General features: G+C 34.6%; 2 protein-coding genes across 2 annotated transcripts; one reads left to right on the top strand and one right to left on the bottom strand.

Moving 5' to 3' along the window:
• Window positions 1-1,434: 1,434 nt before the first annotated feature.
• mrasa (muscle RAS oncogene homolog a) lies at window positions 1,435-16,458 on the bottom strand. The gene is made up of 6 exons (XM_073845684.1): window positions 16,292-16,458; window positions 13,476-13,682; window positions 7,129-7,282; window positions 6,909-7,008; window positions 6,346-6,425; window positions 1,435-6,166 (listed from the first exon to the last, which is right to left on the bottom strand). Exons 2-6 carry the CDS (start codon window positions 13,666-13,668, stop codon window positions 6,067-6,069), a joined length of 627 nt encoding a protein of 208 aa, XP_073701785.1. The 5' UTR covers window positions 13,669-13,682; window positions 16,292-16,458; the 3' UTR covers window positions 1,435-6,066.
• An 803-nt stretch (window positions 16,459-17,261) lies between these two features.
• Window positions 17,262-19,695, top strand: tmem177 (transmembrane protein 177). The gene is made up of 2 exons (XM_073846232.1): window positions 17,262-17,418; window positions 18,541-19,695. Exon 2 carries the CDS (start codon window positions 18,572-18,574, stop codon window positions 19,502-19,504), a length of 933 nt encoding a protein of 310 aa, XP_073702333.1. The 5' UTR covers window positions 17,262-17,418; window positions 18,541-18,571; the 3' UTR covers window positions 19,505-19,695.
• Window positions 19,696-23,231: the final 3,536 nt, after the last annotated feature.

The raw sequence follows: 23,231 nt of genomic DNA, 5'->3' as shown, positions 1-23,231 counted from the left end.
ATACAAACTTGCAGAATCAAGTTATTTTAGAGCTTGATTTAAGCAGAAATCAAATGCTGAGCTCTTTAAAATTCCACGTTTTATTGGATAATCTATATTTTGCTGACACTCAGTATTTGATGATGGATGTTGGAGCCAGACTCAGAGCACAGTGCGAATCCTCAAAGGAACTGTGTTAAATGAAGAGCCAGAGTTGCTTTGAAGCCTCATTATTTTGGGAGGAGAACAGAGAAGATACAATATTAATTGACTGCAACATCAAAATACTCAAATTCTCATTCTTCATTTAGTGAATAGGCAGAATTTTTCATTACCATTCATGAATACCAAATCTGTAAATCATAGCAAAAAAACATGGAGCATATTACACTGTAAAGTCGTATATGTATAATCTGGATGCTAAAACAGCCAAATAATAACATGTACACAATATAATATGTGGGTGACACAAGATAAAGTCCAAAATCCATCTTCAGACCATGTTCCTTTCTGTTAAATTAAAATTAAATGATTTCAGCATGAGACAACAAAATATACAAATATTAATATATCTGTATTATATATATTGACATTATTATGCTATTATTGGTCTTACAGATTTTTTTTTTTTTATTATTACTGATTATTTTAAATGCTGTTCATCTAGGATTAGGACTGAAACTTTGTTAAGCATCATAGAGAAATGAAATATCAGCTTCTGCATATTTCTGTGCTTTATTGCCATCTGCTGGTGAAGGTGAGTATATCCGGGTGTCTTTTTGTATCCAATGTTACATTGAGTATCCATAAAATTGAATAATCCTTAACCATTTACTACAGATATAAAAAGCTATGAAGCTATAGCTTATGTACCTAGTTAAAACAACTTATTAAAATAATAAGTAACATTAAAAAATAATTTTTAATGTTTTTCAAAGTCTCTTCCATCAAGCTTGCATTTATTTATATCAAAAGTGATGATATAGTCATGTATAATGTTACAAAAGTTATCGATTTAAGGTTAACGCTGTTCTTCCAAATTTTCTATTCATCAAAAAAACCTGAAAAAATTCTACTCAACATATGATAATAATAATAATAATAATAATAATAATAATACATTTTTGAGCAGCAAATCAGAATATTGGAATGATTTCTGAAGGATCATGTGACTGGAGTAATGATGCTAAAAATTCAGCTTTAAAATCACAGGAATAAATTACATTTTAAAATATATTCAAATAGAAAGCAGTTATTTTAAATAGTAAAAATATTTCAAAATGTTCGTTTTTGCTGTACTTTTGATCAAATAAATGCAGGCTTGGTGAGAAAAAGAGACTTCTTTAAAAAACATTTGACTGGTAGTATAAATTAAAAAAGAAATCATCTCCCTATAAAATCCACACTTAACTACAATTTGTATGAAGAATCATTTATTTAAAAACCCATCGTAACAATAGATCATAATCGGTTTCCCTTCTCACCCAAGGCAGCTTGGCATGTCATTTACTTCTGAGTCACTTGAAACAAAAGCAGAGCAGCTTTATCATAATGAAATGCATGTTGAAGCAATCTTATCAGGGTGAAAAAAAGAGCAAACAAAGCATTTGTTGCACAGCAATAACCAACCTGACATTCTTCTCTAACTGAACACGTTCGTTATGATAGAGATGACAGTTAGCATTGTATAACAAGCGACATGTAATGCAACATGCAATCTTTTTATTCATTCACAAATAAAAAACAAATTTAACCACAGAATGGAAAAAAGTCCATTAGACCCATGATGACCTTTGAATACAAAACATCTCACTTCCTCATTTACAAGCCGTGCATGTAAACTATGATTAATGCTCGACAAACCTTGTCCAGATCTATTATATCAAATAATACAACAATATGGAATTGGATTGGTATGAACTCTGATCTCATTTACAGATCTACACCGGTTTATGACATGACTGATAGCAGGGCTCTAATTATGGAGTGTTTAATGTAATTGACCAACCAAAGATAAAAAAATAAAAAAAGGTACAGCAACAATATTTGTAGAGGATCCAAATGGAATGCATTGTTAGAATGCTGTTATTTCTATTTAAAGCATAGTTAGAGAGTCTAATACACTTTAAAGCATTTGTTCAACTGTGGAAATTCATCTTTGTCAATTTAAACCAATGTCTCCTGTCAACATTAAACTAATTCTAACAGAGCTTCCGGATATGTTGAGCTCCCTAGCTCATTAGTTTCTCAACAATAACAAAATCAACCAAAACCTCCTCATTCAACAGATAGCAGCAAGGGTTGATATGGTTCCTTACTGCTTTACTGATTTATTTGTGTCGAGCAGAGCAAAGCAAAGCAAAGCAGTATTGAACATTCCAACATACCATTTGGCTAAGGGCCCACTCATGCTTTTAACAGCAAATGGGCTCCGCTTTTTTGTCCTTTGGGAACAGTTAGATGAACCAGTGGTTTGATATTAATTATTTATCACACTGGCACAGGCACATAAATTGGTCCAACGCAGAGGAAACTGAGGCACAGGAGGTTTGACAAACTGATGAATATTGACGGTTGATCAAGCATAAAATATAACTCATCTATCAAACAGAATCATACTCTTCTTTCTATGCCAGATTCAGTCACAACTGCATGCAGCATATGGAGAAAAATAATAAGTACATTACCATTTCAAAGATGGGAATCATTGAGTAGTTGTCTTTTATGTTCACCAAGGGTGCATTTATTTGATCAAAAATACAGTAAAACAAACAGCTTTTAAAAAATATATATTTTAAAGTCTAATTTATTCCTATGATGGCAAAGCTGAATTTTTAACAGCTGACAACGGTTGTGGTGCTTATATATATATACAGTGCCTTGCAAAAGTATTCATACCCCTTCATTTTTTTCCCCACATTTACACTTTATTAAAAATAAAACACTGAAATAAGTACATTGCATAAGTATTCATACCCTTAACTCAGTATATAGTTGAAGCACCTTTACAGCCTCAAGTCTTTTTGGGTATGATGTGACAAGATTTGCACATCTGCATTTGGCAATTATCTGCCATTCTTTGCCTCACCTTTTCACCTCTCAAGCTCTGTCAGCTTGGATGGGGGCTGGCAGACATTTTCTAGAGTCCTAGTTGTTCCAATCGTCTTCCATTATGGATAATGGAGTCTACATGCTTCTGTGAACCTTCAACACAGCAGATTTTTTTTTTCTGAACTCTTTCCTAGATCATTGCCTTAACGCAAGTCTGTCACTGAGCTCTACAGGCAGTTATCTTGACCTCAGGACTTGGTTTTTGCTCTGATATGCATTTTCAGCTGTTAGACCTTTTCTGAGAGGTGTGTGCCTTTCTAAATCATACTCATTCAAATGAATTTGCCACAGTTTAACTCCACTCGAAGTGTAGTAACATCTAGAGGCAATATGAATGCTCCTGAGCTAAATTTCGAGTGTCCCAGTATGAATACTTATGCAACAGGATCTTTTCAATTTTTTTATTTCTAATAAATTTGCAAAGTTGTTACAAACCTGTTTTGTGCTTTGTCATTATGGTGTATGAGATGTAGATTGATGTGGAAAAAAAGTAATTTAAAGCAGTTTAACATAATGCTGCAACAAAACAAAATGTGAAAAAAATGAAGGGTATACTTTTGCAAGGCACTGTATATCCTTATACAACAGTTCTTTCTGGTCCTTGAATCCGATTGGCTGAGAGGAGTGCGATATTCTAGTGATATGGAACTCCAACCGTTTCACCGTTTGTATCACTCTGCTTGCTGTATATCTCACAGTAAGTGTCATGGTGGATGTCCAAATCTGCTATAATTTTATAAATAATACTGTTTTTGTGTCATGTAATGTAGTTTTTAGGCTATAATATAATTGTTTAGACTTCAAATAGGCGAAAATCTAATGAGCAGTCTTTGGTCTCATTAATCTGTTATTTGTTTCAGCAAATAGTTTTGGCTGAGCGCATACGGCCGAATCACAGCTGTGCTGATATACAACCATATAGCATGGCTAGTCATGTGATATAAATTAATAATATATTTATCTTTTGTAATATTAGAAATGTCTTTACTGTCACTTTTAATCAATTTAATGCATCCTTGTTAAATAAAAGTATTAATTTCTTTAAAAAATATCTTACCGACCCCCACTTTGAACAGTAGTGTGTATAGTTCCACTATTTTGCAAACTTCAGTCACATGCTTTCTTTACAAACCCCTTCCTCTAAAGACAATGTCAGCAAATCTGAAAGTGCAAAATCATTCAAAGCAGAGAGTGTTTCTAATTTTATTTTATTTATTTTTTTGCCGTTAAAGGAGTAGTTCACTTCCAATACAAAAATATACAGATAATGTGCTCACACCGTTGTTATCCAAGATGTTCATGCCTTTCTTTCTTCAGTCATAAAGAAATTGTTTTTTGAGGAAAACATTTCAGGAATTATATCCATATAGTGGACTTCAATGGTGCCTGTGAGTTTGAATGTCCAAAATGCAGTTTAAATGCGGCTTCAAAGGGCTCTAATGGATCCCAGCTGATGAATAAGGGTCTTATTTAGTGAACGATCAGTCTTTTTCTAAAAAAAATAAATAAATAAAATGTATATACTTTTAAACCTCAAATGCTCATCTTGTCTACCTCTGCGATGCTCTGTGTAATCTGGGTCAATACAGTTCTACCTTTTTTGTAAAGGGCGTTTGACCTTCTTTGCATGTTCACTTTGTAAACACTGGATCGCTATTTCTGCAGCGATGTACGACGATTTTAAAGTTGGAGGAGAAAATAAGATGGAGATGGAGTTTTTCAACATACCCTAACTGTATTGACCCTGATTACACAGAGTATGCATGCGCATGGCAGAGCTAGACAAGATGTAATATGGGGTTAAAAAGTATAAAAAAATTTTTTTTTAAAGAAAATAATTGATCGTTTCGCTAGATAAGACCCTTATTCCTCGGCTGGGATTGTTTAGAGCGCTTTGAAGCTGCATTTAAACTGCATTTTGGACGTTCAAACTTGCGGGCACTATTGAAGTCCACTATATGAAGATAATTCCTGAAATGCTTTTCTCAAAAAACATAATTTCTTTACGACCACAGCATAAAAATCTTGGATGAAAACGGGGTGAGTACATTATCTGTAATTTTTTGGTTCTCGAAGTGAACTACTCCTTTAACAGAGCTGTTGTGGTTTCTCAGGACCTGTTTCATTGATATCTGTCAGGTAGTAAGGGCATTTTCTGTCTGACTATTATAAAAATGTATTATAATGGCTTAGAGCACATGTACTGTAAGTGTGCAACAAAATCTAACACATGAGCCTTTAACATCACAAGGCAAATTTTAAACAGCAAAAGCCCATGAGTAAATACTGAAAGTGCAAAAAGTCTTGCTAGTGCAATGGGCCCTTCAATCATGTCAGTACTTTTTGTGCTTTAACAGTAAAGGCCATATTGATGATGCATCAACCACTCAATGACACCTAAGTTTCCTAAACAAGTTCTACATATTCCTTCAAACGTGCCAATAAATATGCATTTGTAAGGCAGATTTTAGTCCTCCTTGAAGGTTAAAACAACAATATTCCTTCATAATTGTTGTAACCACTGAAAACAATGTTCAGACAGCTCTGCAAAACAATCATCCAGATAATTATATGAATGTTTGGAAGCTGCAGACAATTTTAATGTAAGTGCGTAAAAGACTGTGGTGCATGTTTAGGTTTGGGTGGCTCTTTCTGGGTAGTTCCGCCCCATTTCACTGGTCTAAAATTTTGTCCCACATAGTATATTAGACATCAGACATGTTCTGACTGGCTGTGATTTTTGCTGTTTCAGGCAGTGCTTTAAATAGGACGCATTGTACGGATTGCTCCTCCTTGGTCTGGCAGCAATGATCCCTTGACTCACCTAATATGCTTCCCTGAGACAGGAAAAGATACTCTGACTTCATACCAGTTCTTTTGATAAAGTCTGTGGTCCTTTAATTAGTGCAGATCTCTAGTCAGTCCTCTCCAGCAGTTTATGTTGCCAAATGCTGATGATTTTGGGAGGAGAGGTAGTCACAATATGACACAGTGTAGCTTGTGAGAAGTCATGGCTCTGTCTCCACGCCACTTTGGCTTTTTCTTCTTTTTCAGACTCCGCTCTGGAACTTGCTGTCTAAAATGCAAAGAACGAATGAAAGAGAAATGTTTTTATATAAATTATAATAATACAGGATTTAAATGTTGAAGTTCCCCTGCAATCTTTCCCTGCCTCTGTTATCTTTCACGTATATCATCCTAATACATCATTATGAAAAGACAAACCCCATATGTGAGATAATAGCTTTTATTTACCTGATAACTCTGACTAATTCATGAAAGGCTCTGTCCACATTCATTGGAGGATCCTTGGCACTTGTTTCAATGTAAGTAATCTAAAGAAATATTTAAGAAATTGAAATTACTCCAAGAAGAATAATTACAACAAATATATACTACTGTTAAAAAGTTTGGAGTCAGTAAGATTTAATTTTTCAAAGATATTTGAAAAAATATTTTTTAAAGCAAGGATGCATTAAATTAATCAAATGGCTGCTGAAAATTAGACTTCTTTCAAATGCATAAAAAATTCACATTTTTTAACAGTCTTGTATATTTATGTTTTTTTATATGTTTATGTGTTTTAGATGGATGCTCCAAAACCGACAGACATAAAGCACCTAAAAGTAGTAGTAAATATCATACTGGTTTGGCATGAGGGTGAGTATATCATGACAGAATTTTCATTTTTGTGTAAACTAACCCTTTAACCGCTGTCAGTCAACACAAGCACAAACACTCTAAATTGTGGCCTCACTGTCAGTTAAATTTCACTGTTGTCCTACGTAAAGTAGTGCCCTGAAATTGGTTGGACTCACGTTATGTTTGGCAGCCATCTCACAGCCCTGTTCATTTGTTACTTTCCTCAGATGCACCAGGTCCACTTTGTTAGCCACCAAAACCATGGGGAAAGATTCCCTGGTGGAGACACAAAACTTGTTTAAAAAAAGTGAGGAAGGAATATTCTGAGGTGTCAAAAAGCACTGTGGACTTTTGTATAACTTTTGAGTTTTGTATAAAGTATACATGATTTCTAACCGGTCTTTCACTCGTAGGATGAGCTGGTGAAAGCGGTCGACGTGTTCAAAACTGGCCTTGTCCGTCACAGAGAACACAATGAGGAAACCGTCACCAGTCCTCATGTACTGCTCCCGCATGGCACTGAATTCCTCTTGACCTGCTGTGTCTAAAACTACAAGGAATGAAGGTAACAGAGACAAGATTATGGCCAGGTCATACAGTGGTCATATTATACAATGAAAAATAAAGATATTCAAACAATATTATCTAAAAAATATTTAATTTCTTTCTATATGCAAATAACATTATCTATATATTCTACCCGCCATCAGAGTATTTTTACATGAACCAATTACTCTTTAGATAGCAGAATGAAACATTGTCAAATTATGACATATGTGACCCTGGACCACAAAACCAGTCTTAAGTCACTGGGGTATATTTGTAGCAATAGCCAAAAATACATAGTATGGGTCAAAATTATTGATATTTCTTTTATCCCAAAAATCATTAGGAAATTAAGTAAAGATCATGTTCCATGAAGATTTTTTGTAAAATTCCTTTTATAAATATATCAAAATATTTTTGATTAGTAACATGCATTGTTAAGAACTTAATTTGGAGAACTTTAAAGGTGATTTTCTCAGTATTTAAATTTTTTGGCACCCTGAGATTCCAGATTTTCAAATAGATGTATCTCGGCAAATATTGTCCTATCCTAACAAACCTACATCAATAGAAAGCTTATTTATTGAACTTTAACATAATGTATACATCTCAGTTTTGTAAAATTTAACCTTATGACTGGTTTTGTGGTCCAGGGTCACATATTATATATGACATTATATTTTAACTTTTTAGTTTTATTTGGGGTTCAAGCGTGTATCACTGAAACCCTATTGTTATTGTTAGAATGGCCAAGGATCAGCAATCTCCACGTAAAACTGATCGGGCAACAAAACGGTAAGTCGTAGAGACTTGAAACTTGGAGGAATAGCAGTACCCACACCATCTACAACGTCACCAAGACTCACTCCAATCAGCCTGATGGGGCGCTACAACGATCAAAAGTACGAAATCGCTTATAATTCCTAAACTGTTTGTCGCTAAAGTGTCTTACGTTGTTGGAATCCTTGGCTCACGCCAAACAAAATGCATGCAGCAGATTCGGCCTTTGGTGAAATTTTTGGGTGTTTTGCATTTTTTGAAAAACCTACTTTTCCTAGGTTTTTCGCCCGGTCAGAACCAAACCAGTGCAGGATGATTCTCTGGTGAGTAATTATCAATATTTATCCAAAAAAAAGTTGCGATAGGACGCCAAATGTTAAAAAGAGGCAGGGCTATAACTTGTTAACAGAATGAGGTATCTTCGACAAACTCGCAACACGTATGTAAAAGCTGAATCTGAGGTCACGTGAAAAAAGTTGCAAAGCTTGGCCACTTGGTGGTGCTATTAAAGGGGAAAACATAACTACGCATAACTACGCCCCCATTTTTCTCATCGAAATGAAAATTGGTACACACAGTCTTGGTCCAAAGTGCCACAAGTGGCTATGAGGAAATTTGCGTATCTCAAAAAACATGGCTGCCATAGGCAGATGAATTTGAGACAAGCTTAACTTATGTTGATCGGAAAAAAACTCAGTGGGCCAAGAAATCGGCCACTGGGTGACATATTTTTCAAGGGTGTAAACAATTGTTCATTGCATTTTTTCACACATGTGCGCACTATTCAAATCATATTGACCTCCTTGTTTCGAGCAACTTTGCTTCTAGAACCACTGCTGTCAATCAAACCGTTTGTTAAAAACCTACTTTTGCAAACTAGTCCTAGGTTTTTCACTTAATCTGGAAAAAACACTACAGTGCAATTCTCTGGACTCTTAGGTCAATAATTATTAGGGGTGGGCATAGATTAATTTTTTTAATCTAGATTAATCTAGATTAAATTTTGGAATTAATCTAGATTAATCTAGATTAAAGTGGCTAATTTGAATTCTGCTGAAGGCATTTTCAGAATATGTGTGCTACCCAAATAATGACTAAAAGTAAGTCTTCGAGAACGGGCCAGGTGGCGCATTAGACCAGGCGCTCATCTCCTGTTTCCAAAATGCATCACAAACTGCTTGACAATTGCATTTACAACATAATTACCTATACAAACTTGTGTAACCAAGTACTTCTGCGCAAAAGGCTGCACGACGTGCGCGTTGCCGTTAAATACACAGACGCGCACGGGCATGGATTTCTGCGTGCATAGTCTTCCATTAAACTGCGTTGCTTTTAGAAGCGTCAATTCAGTTGTTGCATATAGTTTAATGTCTTTATTTCGGCATTATCAAAGTAAATTATAACTCAAACTTGAGATTTTACTGGGGCACGGCAGATTTTCACTGGGGCACGTGCCCCATTAAAAAGGGTCTAGCAAAGCACGCACCTGCCCTGAAGCGGCTTCATTACTGCATCCATGTTTGCACGTCTCATTTGATGTGGTAATTTCAGAGAAGTTGAAGACTCGTTCTCGTCTCCTACAGTGCAATTCGACTAGGTATACGTCATCCGCGCTAAAATATCAAGGTGAAAGTCATCATATCTTGCGTAGTTTAGACCCAGCTCCCAACCCAACTTTGAGAATAGATTAACGGCGTTATTTTTTTATCGCCCGATAAGAGTCTCACGTTAACGCAGCACGTTAACGCCGATAACGGCCCACCACTAATAATTATATAAAAAAACAATGTTTAAATTTACCATTTGGGAAGCTATAGGGTCGTTTAGAAAAGGGACCTTTCCAAAAATGCCCAAAAGTCTATAAAACCTAAACAAAACCTTAAAACTTCACCAAACCAGGTTAGCATGCGACAGGTGATTCTAAACAAGCATGCAACGTTTTAGGGAGATCGGACCACAGTTGGCACTATAACAGTTAAAAAGGATTTTAAAAACGTAAAAAAAATTACCAGGATTTGCCAAAATGCTTTTTTTATTCATTTTTATTCATTGGCTTGCTAAACATGTAATGTCTTTTTTCATATATGCTTAAAAATCCTAAAGTGCTTGAACCCCGCTAATAGCTGCTTGCAGCTATATTTTTATATTATTATTTTCCTTTTTTTCCTATCTAAACCAACTTGGATTGACTTCAACCAGTTATAAGCCATATAAAACTGCTGAAGGAGGTTTTGGCTAGATTTTCCATTAGGCATGATTTTTGTTAAACTGTAATGAGGCTAAACAGGGCTCTAGAGTGCGACCAATTTGGTCGCACGTGCGACCTAATTTCTCAATGGTGCGACTAAAAAAAATCAAAGGTTGCACCGGTGCGACCAGCCGTTCGAGGGGGAAAAAACGAAACTCCGTCACTCTTAAAGTCTCCCTGTTGCTCAACCATAGACTGTAAAAAAGATGGACAACGCGTTTCCGCTTCTTTCCACTATAGAAAAGTGAAGCCAAAACAGCTCAATATGGCCGCTACCATCTTGGGGGAAGTTACGTCATTTGGAGCCAGAGCATGCGCAGTAGAGGTTCGTTTGGAGCCAGAGCATGCGCAGTAGTGTCGTGAGGCGGAGCCGCGGTGTCAAAGTCCCGCCCAAACTCTCGCAGACCCAATCGCACGATCACAATCATGACACCACACCCCATTTTTATAGCATCAAATAACTACTTAAAAGCAAACTTTTTAGAAAAACGAACACCTGAGCATGAATCAGCATTATAAGAACTACCTCACACGATGGAAATCACCTTTGGAAAAAAATTATTTGCCGTGTAATTCAATTATTTAGTTTGGCTCACGTCCCATTAGATTACATGGGGAGGGCGGGGTTTATGACCTATACTGCAGCCAGCCACCGGGGGGCGATCGAAAACTTTTGGCTTCACTTTTCAGGACACCTATGGCACGCTTGTGCTCAACAGACACACATTAGACCCATATCGTGGTCTAAACCAATCAGAGATGAAGGACGGATCCCGCCCCCCCTCTGATTGGCCGTGGTCCAGATATTACTCAGAGCCATATAAAAAGAGAGTTGCGACACTCTCATAGGCTTCCATAGGAACTGAGGAATGCGGAAGTAAAGCGTGTGATGGAGCGGTCAATAGTTCCAAACAACCAATAGCTCCTCCATTGAAGCCCATTCATTTCAGCGCTTCTTAAGCACAGTCGCAAGTATATTGAAGAAATTACTGCATTTCTTTACATTTTAACGCATCAGCTGACCTCTCGAAAAACTGGCCAATAGTGGTGTTTTATGAAGCGTGTTATAGTTAATGTTTATCGTTAAAAAATAAACAGTTAAACTGTAAATGCAGCTGGATAACGTGAGAAACACCGTAATAGCGACCATAACCAGATACTAGTTGTCATATTTTTATGTTTTTAGTCTTTCTGCAATCTTTCTCTCAGTAAAGACTGCATTCAAGAAACACGACAAAAATGTATGCTGAATGCAATTCGTTGCCTTGTGTTTTTTAAACATTATTTTCATCTTTTCTATTATGTTAAATGCCATTTTTGCTTGCCTTTTATAATATTCACTTATGTTGTATATTTGAATATCATAAAACAAGAGTAAATTACTTTTTTTTATTTAACATTAAATCGTTAAATCGAAACATACTGTATAAAAAAGTGTTTGATCATGTCCAAATACACATGCAGATGTATTTAACCTTAAATATTACACTAACTGTAATCTAAATACTATATTAGAAAATGTTATCTTTTAAATGGTCAGGATCATTGTTGCACATATTAAGTACAAAAAAAACCTCCTCAAAATATTTACTAAATAGAACTTAACTATATATATTACAGTTATTTAATTGAATAAAAGTTACACTTAAGGTGTTTGGTCACATTTGACTGCCAAAGAGTGAGAACATATTAATTATGTCTCTTTATCACTCCCCAGAATAAAATGCGATTGTAAAGCGTATTCAGAGAAGTTATCAATACACAATCAATGCACATTATGTGTTAATAATTACTCGAAATTGCTGCAAATATAGTAAAACTGCTGTCTATCCTATTTAACCCCATTCAAACACATTGACAGCGCGGAGCTGTTTGGAACTATTGAGAGCTCCATGAACCACGTGACCGTGCGGCGGCGAGATCAAAGCGTGTCGCAACTCTCTTTTTATATGGCTCTGATATTACTGTACGTGTGTGTACGTTTGAAAATGCATGTGATCCAGTCAGGCTGTCTCTTCATGGTCAAGCGTTTACAATGCCTCCTCCGCGAAAACACGGACTGGATCGCGGACTCCATTCATAAAAACCGAATTTACTATGGCGCGGAATGCCACGTAATACGTTGATTTCTGGATTGATAAATCAAAAGTTGGTCTGTCACTTAATTCAAATCGCGATATGGACTAGTGTCTATGAAAACTGAAAGGCAAAAAGACCGTTTAAAATGAATCCTGCATGTTCCGTTTGCCTCTATGTATTAATGGTGGAGACGTGTATTTTTTTTTTTTTAACTACACGCGTATAGGCTACTGAAGCACGCGTGACGCTCCTGCAAATTTTTGGCATTTGCATCTCACATGAACAGATAAACTCAATCTCCAAACCTACTGTGTCACTTTTACCGTTTCATTTGAGAAAGCATCATATCATACTGTACACACATAAACTTCACGGCAATCTGTCAAAATAAAAGTACGGTTTAACATGAAACAGAACAATGTTAGTCATGTATTACTTTTGTACAGTATAATGTAGGTGTTTATATATTCCTATTTATAAATCATATATATGTTTGCCAAAAATTAAAAAGGTTTATTTTTCATTTGATTATAAATAAATAAATGTTTATGCTTTCATTTGATTATGAGAAAAATTAAAACAAGAATTTCAAAAAAAAAAAAAAAAAAAAAAATATTGTAGAGCCCTATTGTTCAAAATGTTAAAATAGAGAGTTTTGGACTTATTTTTTCACTGAAATGTTTTCGTTATTACACAAAGTAGGGTAAAGTACTGGGGAAAAAAATATGCTTCAAATAAAGAACTTTATATTGACCAGATTGTTAGTTAATCATTTACAAGTCAATATTGCCTATATGGACAGGGATTAAAAAAAAAAAAAGTAAAAAAAAAAAAAAAGTGAACTTCTAAAACTACGGTGTAAAATGTGATGCGGTTGAAAATTTGGGTGCACCTAACTTTTGTGCTGGTGCACCTAAGAAAAAAAGTTAGGCGCACCAGTGCAACCAGTGCAAAAAGTTAGTCTAGAGCCCTGCTAAAGGCCTACTGATAAGGCTGCAAATACACATAACAGTATGGGAGCACTAAAAGCATGAATATTACTTATAATATGGAAAAATACTACACATAATGAGGTACTGGCACGTACCATCCAAAATAGCCCACTGGCCATCGATCTCTGTGTGTTTCAAGTAGGAGTCTTCAATAGTAGGATCGTAATCTGGCACGAAAATCTTTTGGAAAAACTGGATGGTAAGAGCACTCTTTCCCACGCCTCCGTCTCCCACTACCACCAATTTGTACGTCGGGAGGTTGTCGCTAGGGACCGCACTGGTTGCCATGATAACAGCTACACCTGAGGAGAAAGAGGAGAATGTTATCCCTGATCATTATTTAGGCCTAAGCATAAGCTAGCAGCCTAAGCTAGTGTTTTATAGGAAATAAAGAAGTTAAAAGTACTGATAAAAAGTTCAAATGAGGGTTTTGTGGTTTGGGAATAGTTCTGCAGAGAGCTAATTTAGTATAAAGGGATGCATTGCAAAGGATATGGTCTAGACGCAGACGGTGTGGTTCTTTGTAATTGCTGTTATTTTCTGCACTACACAAGCCTTGAATCTTCCAAACCAAAGTCTATTTTATTTTTTATTACAGTCAAAAAATAAAGTAAAAAAAATAAATAAAATAAAGCTCTATGAAGTTTCTATGAGAATGTAAGGATGAGAATAAGATGTTAAAATTGTGATGATATTCATATTGCAAAAGATCATTGCAAATGTGTATTTAAATACAAAAAGTATCAGAAGAAGGGAGAAAAACATTATGCACCACATATCTTAAATATTGATGTTTACATCCCTTTTAAGCTACCTCGCTTTAAAAAAGAAATACATGAATAATGTACAAGCACTGGCTGTGTAAAATTATTTAGCAAGATTCTTAAGCAAGTGCCCCAATGTTCATGTGTACAGACGTATGGTGAAATAACCGTTTGAACCTAAAAGTTGCATGATTTAAAATAAATAAAAACACATTTTCTTACCTAAAGAGACAACTCTAGTAGAGCAAAGAGTTTGAAGGGCTCAGCTAGGCTAGCGAAGAAGTGTTTGCTCGGCCCATGAGCAGGGCAATGTGTGCTATTCAGGAGGAAAAGTCTGTCAGTGGGTGACGGCCACCCCTTCCTGCGGCCCACAATGTGAGGAAGGAGTGAACTTCCTTCCTAATTCCACCAGGCCTGGATATTTGAGTGATATCGCTTTCATAAAGGAACTATGAGACACCTCTCGACCAAACACACCCATAAGAAAAGACCTCAAACTGACCTCTTAAGATCACAGTTCATGTACTGTAGTTGCAGGCAATAGGCAGACTTCATTCAAAAATTAAAACTTCATTTATTTTCTAATGTTGTTCTGCATGGTTTTTTTCTTAAGTGGAAAAGGTTTTTTTTCTTCAGTGTTTTGACTAAAATTTCTAAATAGTTAATAAAGTGCAATGAAATTATCATTGTAAATTTTTGCAACAAATAAAACTGAGCAAATAGTCACAGGGTTATACCAAGTTAAAATGAATAAATAAATAACTATGAAGTTTTGATTTTGTCTTTTCACATCCAGATACATCTTTAAAAAGAAGATACTGGCATAAACAGACTTTTCGTCAATTATAATTTTTACTTTTTAATGTCATAATTTTTACTTAATTTATCAACTTCACTTTTGAATATCATAACTTTTGATGTCATTATGACTTACTATCTCATAATTATGACTTTTTATTTTCTAATTATGATTTACTACAACATTTGTACATTTGATTTCTTTTTTTTTCTTATGTGACAAAAAAATGACTACCATATACATTAACAGTCAAAAGTTTTTAGACAGTAAGATTATTAATGTTTTTTTAAGAAGTCTCTTCTGCTAACCAAGCCTGCATTTATTTGAAACAAATTACAGCAAAAACCGCTGAGTATATTTTTTTTAGGTTTCTTTGAGGAGTAGAAAAGTTCAGAAGAACAGCATTTATCTGTAATAGAACTTTTTTTGTAATATTATTAATGTCTTTATGATCACTTTTGATCAATTGAAAGCATCTTTGCTAAATAAAGATATTCATTTCCATAATTTCTTTTTTGGATTTTTCTATTCATCAAAGAATCTTGAAAGAAAATGTATTCAACTGTTTTAAATATTAATAATAAATGTTTCTTGAACAGCAAATCAGCATATTAGAATGATTTCTGATGGACATGTGACACTGAAGACTGGAGTAATGATGCTGAAAATGTAGCTTTGATCACAGGAATAAATTACATTTCAAAATATATTTAAATATAAAACAGTAATTATAAATAGTAAAACTATTTCACAATTTTACTGTTTTTGTTGTATTTTAAATCAAATAAATGCCGGCTTGGTGAGTGAAAGAGACTTCTTTAATAACCTTAAAAATCTTACAGCCAAAAAGCAATTGTCTGGTAGTTTATATGCCTTTCATATTCATAAACAATTTTAGCTCTAATTGCCTTTATTGTTTATCGTATTGTTTGAAGTCTTTTATTTAAAAGACATGTACCTTCTTTAATGTTATTACAAACTCTATCATTTATTTTCTAAATGTATTATTATATCACTTCCACCCAGCTGTAAAGCTATATTTAGTTTTCTCTTTATAAATGCTTTATTACTCAGAAGTTTCCTGCGCCCTTCTCTCTCCATCAGTGATGACGTCACGTTTAACGCAACGTAATGACGTATTCCGTTAGATCAGTCACTCAATTCAGAGTTATCTCATTTAATAAACACTAATGATGATTATAAACAATGCCAACCTGAATCCGAGTGGGTGTAAACTGACATTCGTAAAAGGTTTATGTCTGAAATTATACATTTGAGTGTGATTCTGAGTACTGCTAAATGATAATGATCATCAAAAACCATCTTCAAACTCTGGCAGGAAACTTACCAGTGATGGGTTGGTTGATTTAGCAAGTGTGCAAAAATCCCGACTCCTCCTCGACATCCCTGTTTATGAGAATATTCAACAGGCTCTTGGTAAAACAGGGTCAGCCCTTCAGTTTAAATGAAAAATTAAGATATTTTCCTCCGCCCTTATGAAATTACAGTGTAACAATCTTCACATCGCAACTGCTGATGCTATAAATAGAATGGTTTCGACGGGGTGGGTGTGTTTCTTTTGCCAACTTTTACAGTGCTTGCAGTGTTTTAGTTAACTAGCAGCTTTACACATCTGATACAAAAAGCGTGAATATATTTTCAGAACTTTTTCCCAAAACACCGTCTTCTTCAAAACCCGTACATCGTACAAATAAACGGAAGATTGTTCCCCACAAGCGCAAATGGACTGTTCCTATGTATGAAGACTCATCATCACTTTTAAAGCGGCAGCTAAGTTTATTACTGTACGATTTAGGGAAGGATGTATGAGATGGAAAAACAAAATTATATTTGAAAGGACAGTAAAAATAACTTTATATTGTGTTTATTTATCTGAGGAGGACGACGTTTGACAGATGTAATTGTAACTTTTTATATTATTAAAAGGAAAGGCGTAGCTGGCATTTATCACATTTCAAAATATGAAATTGAAGAACAGAAACAAATAAACTAAAAACAAACTTGTTATGGGTCCTTCACGCACAATCGGTGCTTTGACATAAGTATGAAATTAATCCGTGATACTAGTGTTAACTAGTGTCTGTTTTGAAAGTGTGCTTCATAGAAGCAGATCAGGTTGACTGCATAAGGAAAGAACGGCTCTCGACTTCTGTTTTCTATGAGACAAAAAGTTTGTTCCTCCAGGAGGCGCTCGGTGGCTCAAAATCTGGCTCAAAAACATAAACCTATTGACAAATAGCCAATGAAGGACGCCGATAGCCACTCATTTATAAAAACGAAGTGAAGAGTTTGTGATTTGTATTTTATTTTAGGACACGTACTCCTTTTAAATTATTGTATTTCTATTGAGTCCGCAAGTCGTCTATGTTGTCGTAAAACTGTCGTAGAGTTCTTGCGGTAGATTTTCATAACAGTCAACGTGCTGTCCTTGTGAGAATGAGCACAAAGTAGCAAGTAAGTGAACACGTATGGTTTTATGATTTTTGGTGGATATTTTCCCAGAAGATTTTGTGTGTAAGATTTTATTCGAAAATGCACATTTTGTTTAGGAAACGAAGGGCTTGCGAGACAAATGAAAATATGCATCGTATATATTAAAGCAAAATGCATGAACTAATTTTTATATACACTACAAGTCAAACGTTTTTGAACAGTAAGGTTTTTAATGTTTTAAGTAATTATCTTCTGCTCACCAGGCCTGCATTCATTTGATCCAAAATACAGCAAAATCAGTAATATTGTAAAATATTTTTACTATTTAACTTAACTACTTTCTATTTATTATAATTTATTATAAATTATTCTCATATTCTGGTTTGCTGTTCAAGAAACATTATTATTATTATTATTATTATTATTATTATTATTATAACATCAATATTTAAAACAGTTGAGTAAATTTTTTCACGATTATTTAATGAATAGAAAGATCCAAAGATCAGTATTTACCTGAGAAAAAAGTTTTGTAACATTATGCACTTTACCATGCATATGGAATCATAGAAATCATAGAAAGAAATCATAGAAAGAAATCATAGTAATAAATACTTTTATTTAGCAAGGATGCTTTAAATTGTTCAAAAGTGATGATAAAGGCATTTATAATGTTACAAAAGATTTCTATTTCAGATAAATGCTGTTCTTCTGAACTTTCTATTCATCAAAGAAACCTGAACAAATTCTACTCATGTTTTCAACATCATAAAAATAATAAACGTTTTGTGTGAGCAGGAATAATATTAGATAATATTTCTGAATGATGCTAAAAATTCAGATTTGAATTTACAGGAATAAATTACATTTTAAAATATATTCAAATAGAAAACAGTTATTTATAAATGGTAAAAATATTTCAAAATTTTACAGTTTTTGCTGTACTGCAAAAGAGACTTCTTTAAAAAACATAAAAAATCTTACTGTTCAAAAACTTTTGACTGGTAATGTAGTTTTTTGGGGAAGTATTTTTTTGTATGTGCGTGGTAGGTTAATGATGAGTTTGGATAACATTTGATGTGAAATTTAAAGATGATATCATTTGTGATTAATAATATATCATTTTGTCATTTGTGTTGACAGTTTAGTCAGGTGTTCAAAAGCAAGAGAAGAGATGGCTTCGCCTTTTCTGAGACTTTCTGCATTCATTCAGAAATATCGGACACCATTGCTCCTTGTCGGCTGTGGAGGGGTATTTTCTGCCAACATTTTCTATCACGTTTTCCCAGATAATACATACAGAAAAGTATACCAGGCCTGGCACAAAGGAGAACCAGCCAGCCTGTCGGAGAAGCTTGAGAACATCTTTCAAGAGGTGCTAAAAGATTCCGCTGTCAGCTTTCCTAAAAACTTCAGTGCTTTTGCGGCCTTCGGCTTTCACCCAGTAGGGGCAGGTGTTCCATGGCTTCCCTCTGGAGCGCAAATCGGCATCCCAGCCAACTTCAACAGCACCACTGATGATCCATCAGGCATCACCAACCGCACTATTCTCATCAATGGCAAAGAACTAGAGTGGGACAGCGATTCAGGCGTTGCTCTCAAAAACTCTCTAGTGTTCTCTCAGGAGGCACAGAAGTTTGCTATAGCCCGAGAAGTGGCCCGACTAGGGACTGGGGGTCCCGTGTTGCACGCTGTAGTGGCTCCAACATGTCTGGCAGGGGCTTGTATATATAGCGTAGCCCTCAAGCAGATCTTTAGGCTCCATGCTGGATCCATCATCTTCAGGGCTGGGGTTAATATGCTTGCTGTGGGTTTAGGAGTCGCGTCTTATATCCTGACTACTGATGCTCTGAGCCAGTGGTTGGACTACAACTCGGATCGCCGTGCAGCATGTCTGTCAAGCGATTATGCAAAAGGTGGCTTAGAGTTCTATAACAAAATCTTGACACGGAACAAGACCCTACGCTCTCTAATGGGTTTAAAAGGGGAAGAGATGTACGCCCCCAGTGGAAACTTGTTTCCTGGACATCTGCTGCAACTCAGACATGCCCCTTACACATCTAGACGGGATAAGATTTTAAATCTTTTGAAAAATGAGAAAATGTGAACTCTCTGAATATCTTTTAAAACGTATATCTGCTAAGCTTAGCTCTTGGATCCTACCATGTGAAAATCATACTGCGATTCTATATTTGTAAATCAAGACTGTATATGTACAGGTATAGTTCTTTTAAAATGGTACAACACACCACTAGATAACTTGTCTTCCCTTTCTCACAAATAAACTATTTAACTTAAGTCCATCATGATTTAGTCTACATCTGTCAAAGTATCATGCTGCTGATTAGTTTACAGTATAATCAGAAAGAGACATTAGACTATATATTATGTATACAATGACATGAAAAGCTTTGTTTTGTTTTGTTTTGCCAATAATAGTAACGGCAGTAGTACTACTGTATTTTAAATATAAATGGCCATGGAAAAAGTAAAACATTCAGTTGTCTGCAGATTTTTTTTAAGTACGTTTGCTGATGACACATGCCTGCATAACAGCCATAGTGTAAGTGACCTTCAGCCAAAGAATGGATGCCAAAAGATGTTTGAAAGGCAATCTTGCTCAAGCACACATTGGGTGTGGACATTTCCCAGTCTTTACATACTAGATCACTCATTCTGTAATGACATTTCCAGTAGGTTTGGCTTTCTGCAGTGTACTGTAAGTCATCTCATGGCTTTTTCCTCTTGAGCTAATAGCTATTGTCCAGTTTTTCCCCATGCGGTTTAGTCTTTAAACTTTTGTCACACAGTAAGGTTAAGATTCTGTTCACTGTTAAGTTTTAGATGTAGTACATAATTTTAGAATTCCTAGCAACTAACAGTACAGGGCCTGAACACAACATAGCATGTTAAGATAGTCAATGACACAATAAATGCAAATAAATAAGACACATACACTACGAGTCAAAAGTTTTTGAACAGTAAGATTTGTAATGTTTTTTAAAGAATTCTCTTCTGCTCTCCAAGTCTGCATCTATTTGATCCAAAATACAACAAAAGCAGTAATATTCTGAAATATTTTTACTATTTTAAATAACTGCTTTTTATTTAAATATATTTTAAAATGTAATTTATTCCTGTGATTAAAGCTACATTTTCAGCATCATTACTCCAGTCTTCAGTGTCACACGATCCTACTGAAATCATTATAATATGCTGATTTGCTGTTCAAGAAACAATTATTATTATTATAAAAATTGAAAACTATTGAGTACATTTTTCAGGATTCTTTGATGAATAGAAAGATCCAAAGATCAGCATTTATCTGAAATAAAAAGCTATTTGTTACTTTATACACTACACCTTTCAAAAGCTTGGAGTCAGTATAAATTTTTTTTTTTTTTGGAAAATAAATTAAAAAAGTGAAATTATAAAGACATTTATAATGTTATAAGAGATTTCTGTTTAAGATAAATGCTGTTCTTCTAAATTATGAACTTTCTAATTATCAAAGAAATCTGAAAAAATTCTACTCAGCTGTTTTTAACAATAATAATAATAAATGTTTTTGAGCAGCAAATCAGCATATTAGAATGATTTCTAAAGAATCTTGACTGGAGTAATGATGCTAAAAGTTCAGCTTTGAAATCACAGGAGTAAATAAAATTTTAAAATATATTCAAATGGAAACGGTTATTTGAAATTTTAGTAAAATTTTACTGTTCAGTTTAAACAGGTTTTTAAAACACACACACACACTAAAAAACTTTTGACTGGTAGTGTATATAGGTCGAAGACTAAAAAGAGATTAAGCATAAAAGCAATAAGTGTAATACAAAAAATATGTATATTAAAACGTTTTCTGTTTAATTTTGTTGCATTTTTGTTTTTCTGAGCAAATATATATATATATATATATATTAGGGCCGGGACTCGATTAAAAAATTTAATCTAATTAATTAGAGGCTTTGTAATTAATTAATCGAAATTAATCGCATTTTAATCGCATATAAATATTTGACCTGAGAACAGTGAGAAGTAAGATTTTACATGGATTTTTAGTATACCATTGAATAATGACTGAATACATAAGCTTAAGCAACAAAAAATTGTTTATTTTTGTTCAACCAAGTCCAACAGACCAGTGCAATATTGCCATTAAGTGTAGCAAGAGGCACGTTCTTTAACGAGTCTTTCATGCCGAGAACTCTGCTCTTGTGTTTGCTTAATTATGCATTTAAACGTTAATGACCAAACCAAACCTATCATTATAAATGTTGCTGCACATGGAATATAACGCGGATAACATTTAAAAAATATTTTTTATCAGGTTACACACTGATTATTTATCACTCAAACCCCTTTCTCTACCTGTCCGTTGGTCGCGCATATCCTCCATGTTTGTAGTTTTTTAACACTTTTTATGCGTGTTTGTAGTTCTAATTGAATCCTAGTTCACGGCGCAGTGTGTTGCGGGCAATAGCCGTTAAGAGTGTGCATTGATCGTTAAGTAGTAGACCATCCGGGAATCTTTGGAATACTTTTTTAAACATACTGCGATTTGGGACATACAATACTATTTAGGACGGACGCAGCTTGTCTGAACCAGAGCCATATAAAAAGATCTTTTTATATGGCTCTGGTCTGAACGCTAGTTGGTGCTCCAGTATAATCGGTCCGCTTAATCTCATCCAGTGAGAAACGTTCCGCGGTGCAAAACTAAGTGCGATTAAAATGCGTTAAAAAAATTTAACGCGTTATTTTTGTGTAATTAATTAATCTAAATTAACGCGTTAAAGTCCCGGCCCTAATATATATATATATATATATATATATATATATATATATCATACATTTTCCCCTATTTTACAGAAGACACCCACTAAAATGTCATTCAGTGTAACAATCTTGTCAGGCATATTTACAACAAAAATCAATTTATGACATTAAAAGACAAGTTACTTTTACGCCAAATACTAATTACTTGTAATTCTACATTTTTTAAATTGTAAAAAAAATCCTAGGTTTTGCCCGTTTGTCAGCAGGAGTTGTTTTACTCTTTTAAAACACAATACAATTTCATGTGCTCCCTTTTTCTTTTATATATTTTAATATGTACAAGTCAGAATAAGTATGTTGTTTGAATTTTTACATAAATATTGTTACAATAAATAACTATGTAACATTGTATTGTATGTATTTAAACAAAATTTTGATACTGGATTCTCCAAAAACGTTTTTGAAACCTTAAAAATAGACACTTTACTTACATTTAATGTGCTTTCTATGGACATAAAATCGCTTTTGTAAATTTCTTTTGACGTGGACATCCACGTCTTTGACCCATATACTAATTTTAAGTATATACTTTTAAGAAATCCAATCTTAGTGGAAAAACAAGTCAGTAGGAGCATCAGCACAGTTGTGCCACAAGATGTCACCATTGTCCATATAAACTATCTGGTTTGCAGCGTAACTGTTTTCATTGCTTTAACAGTTGGGTTGTATGTATCAGAGAAATCAGTTGTGGCCCACATATATCAGCTATCAAATAATGTTGTTTCTAATAGCAATTCTGAGAATAAAACACTATCTATCTATCTATCTATCTATCTATCTATCTATCTATCTATCTATCTATCTATCTATCTATCTATCTATCTATCTGTCTATCTGTCTATCCGTCTGTCCGTCTGTCCGTCTGTCTGTCTGTCAGTAAATGTCCCGCCTCTCCAGGTTGTGACTCCACCCCCGGCCGCTGGTGGCGCTGCGGAGAGATGTCGCGCCATGTTACAATGTAACACTCAGCACTGCTGCTTCTGCGGCTCCTCCAA

Source organism: Garra rufa, chromosome 8, assembly GCF_049309525.1.
Source record: "Garra rufa chromosome 8, GarRuf1.0, whole genome shotgun sequence".
Taxonomy (NCBI): Eukaryota; Metazoa; Chordata; class Actinopteri; order Cypriniformes; family Cyprinidae; genus Garra; species Garra rufa.
The sequence above is the reverse complement of the archived record's forward strand: the minus strand, read 5'-3'. Positions and strand labels throughout refer to the sequence as shown.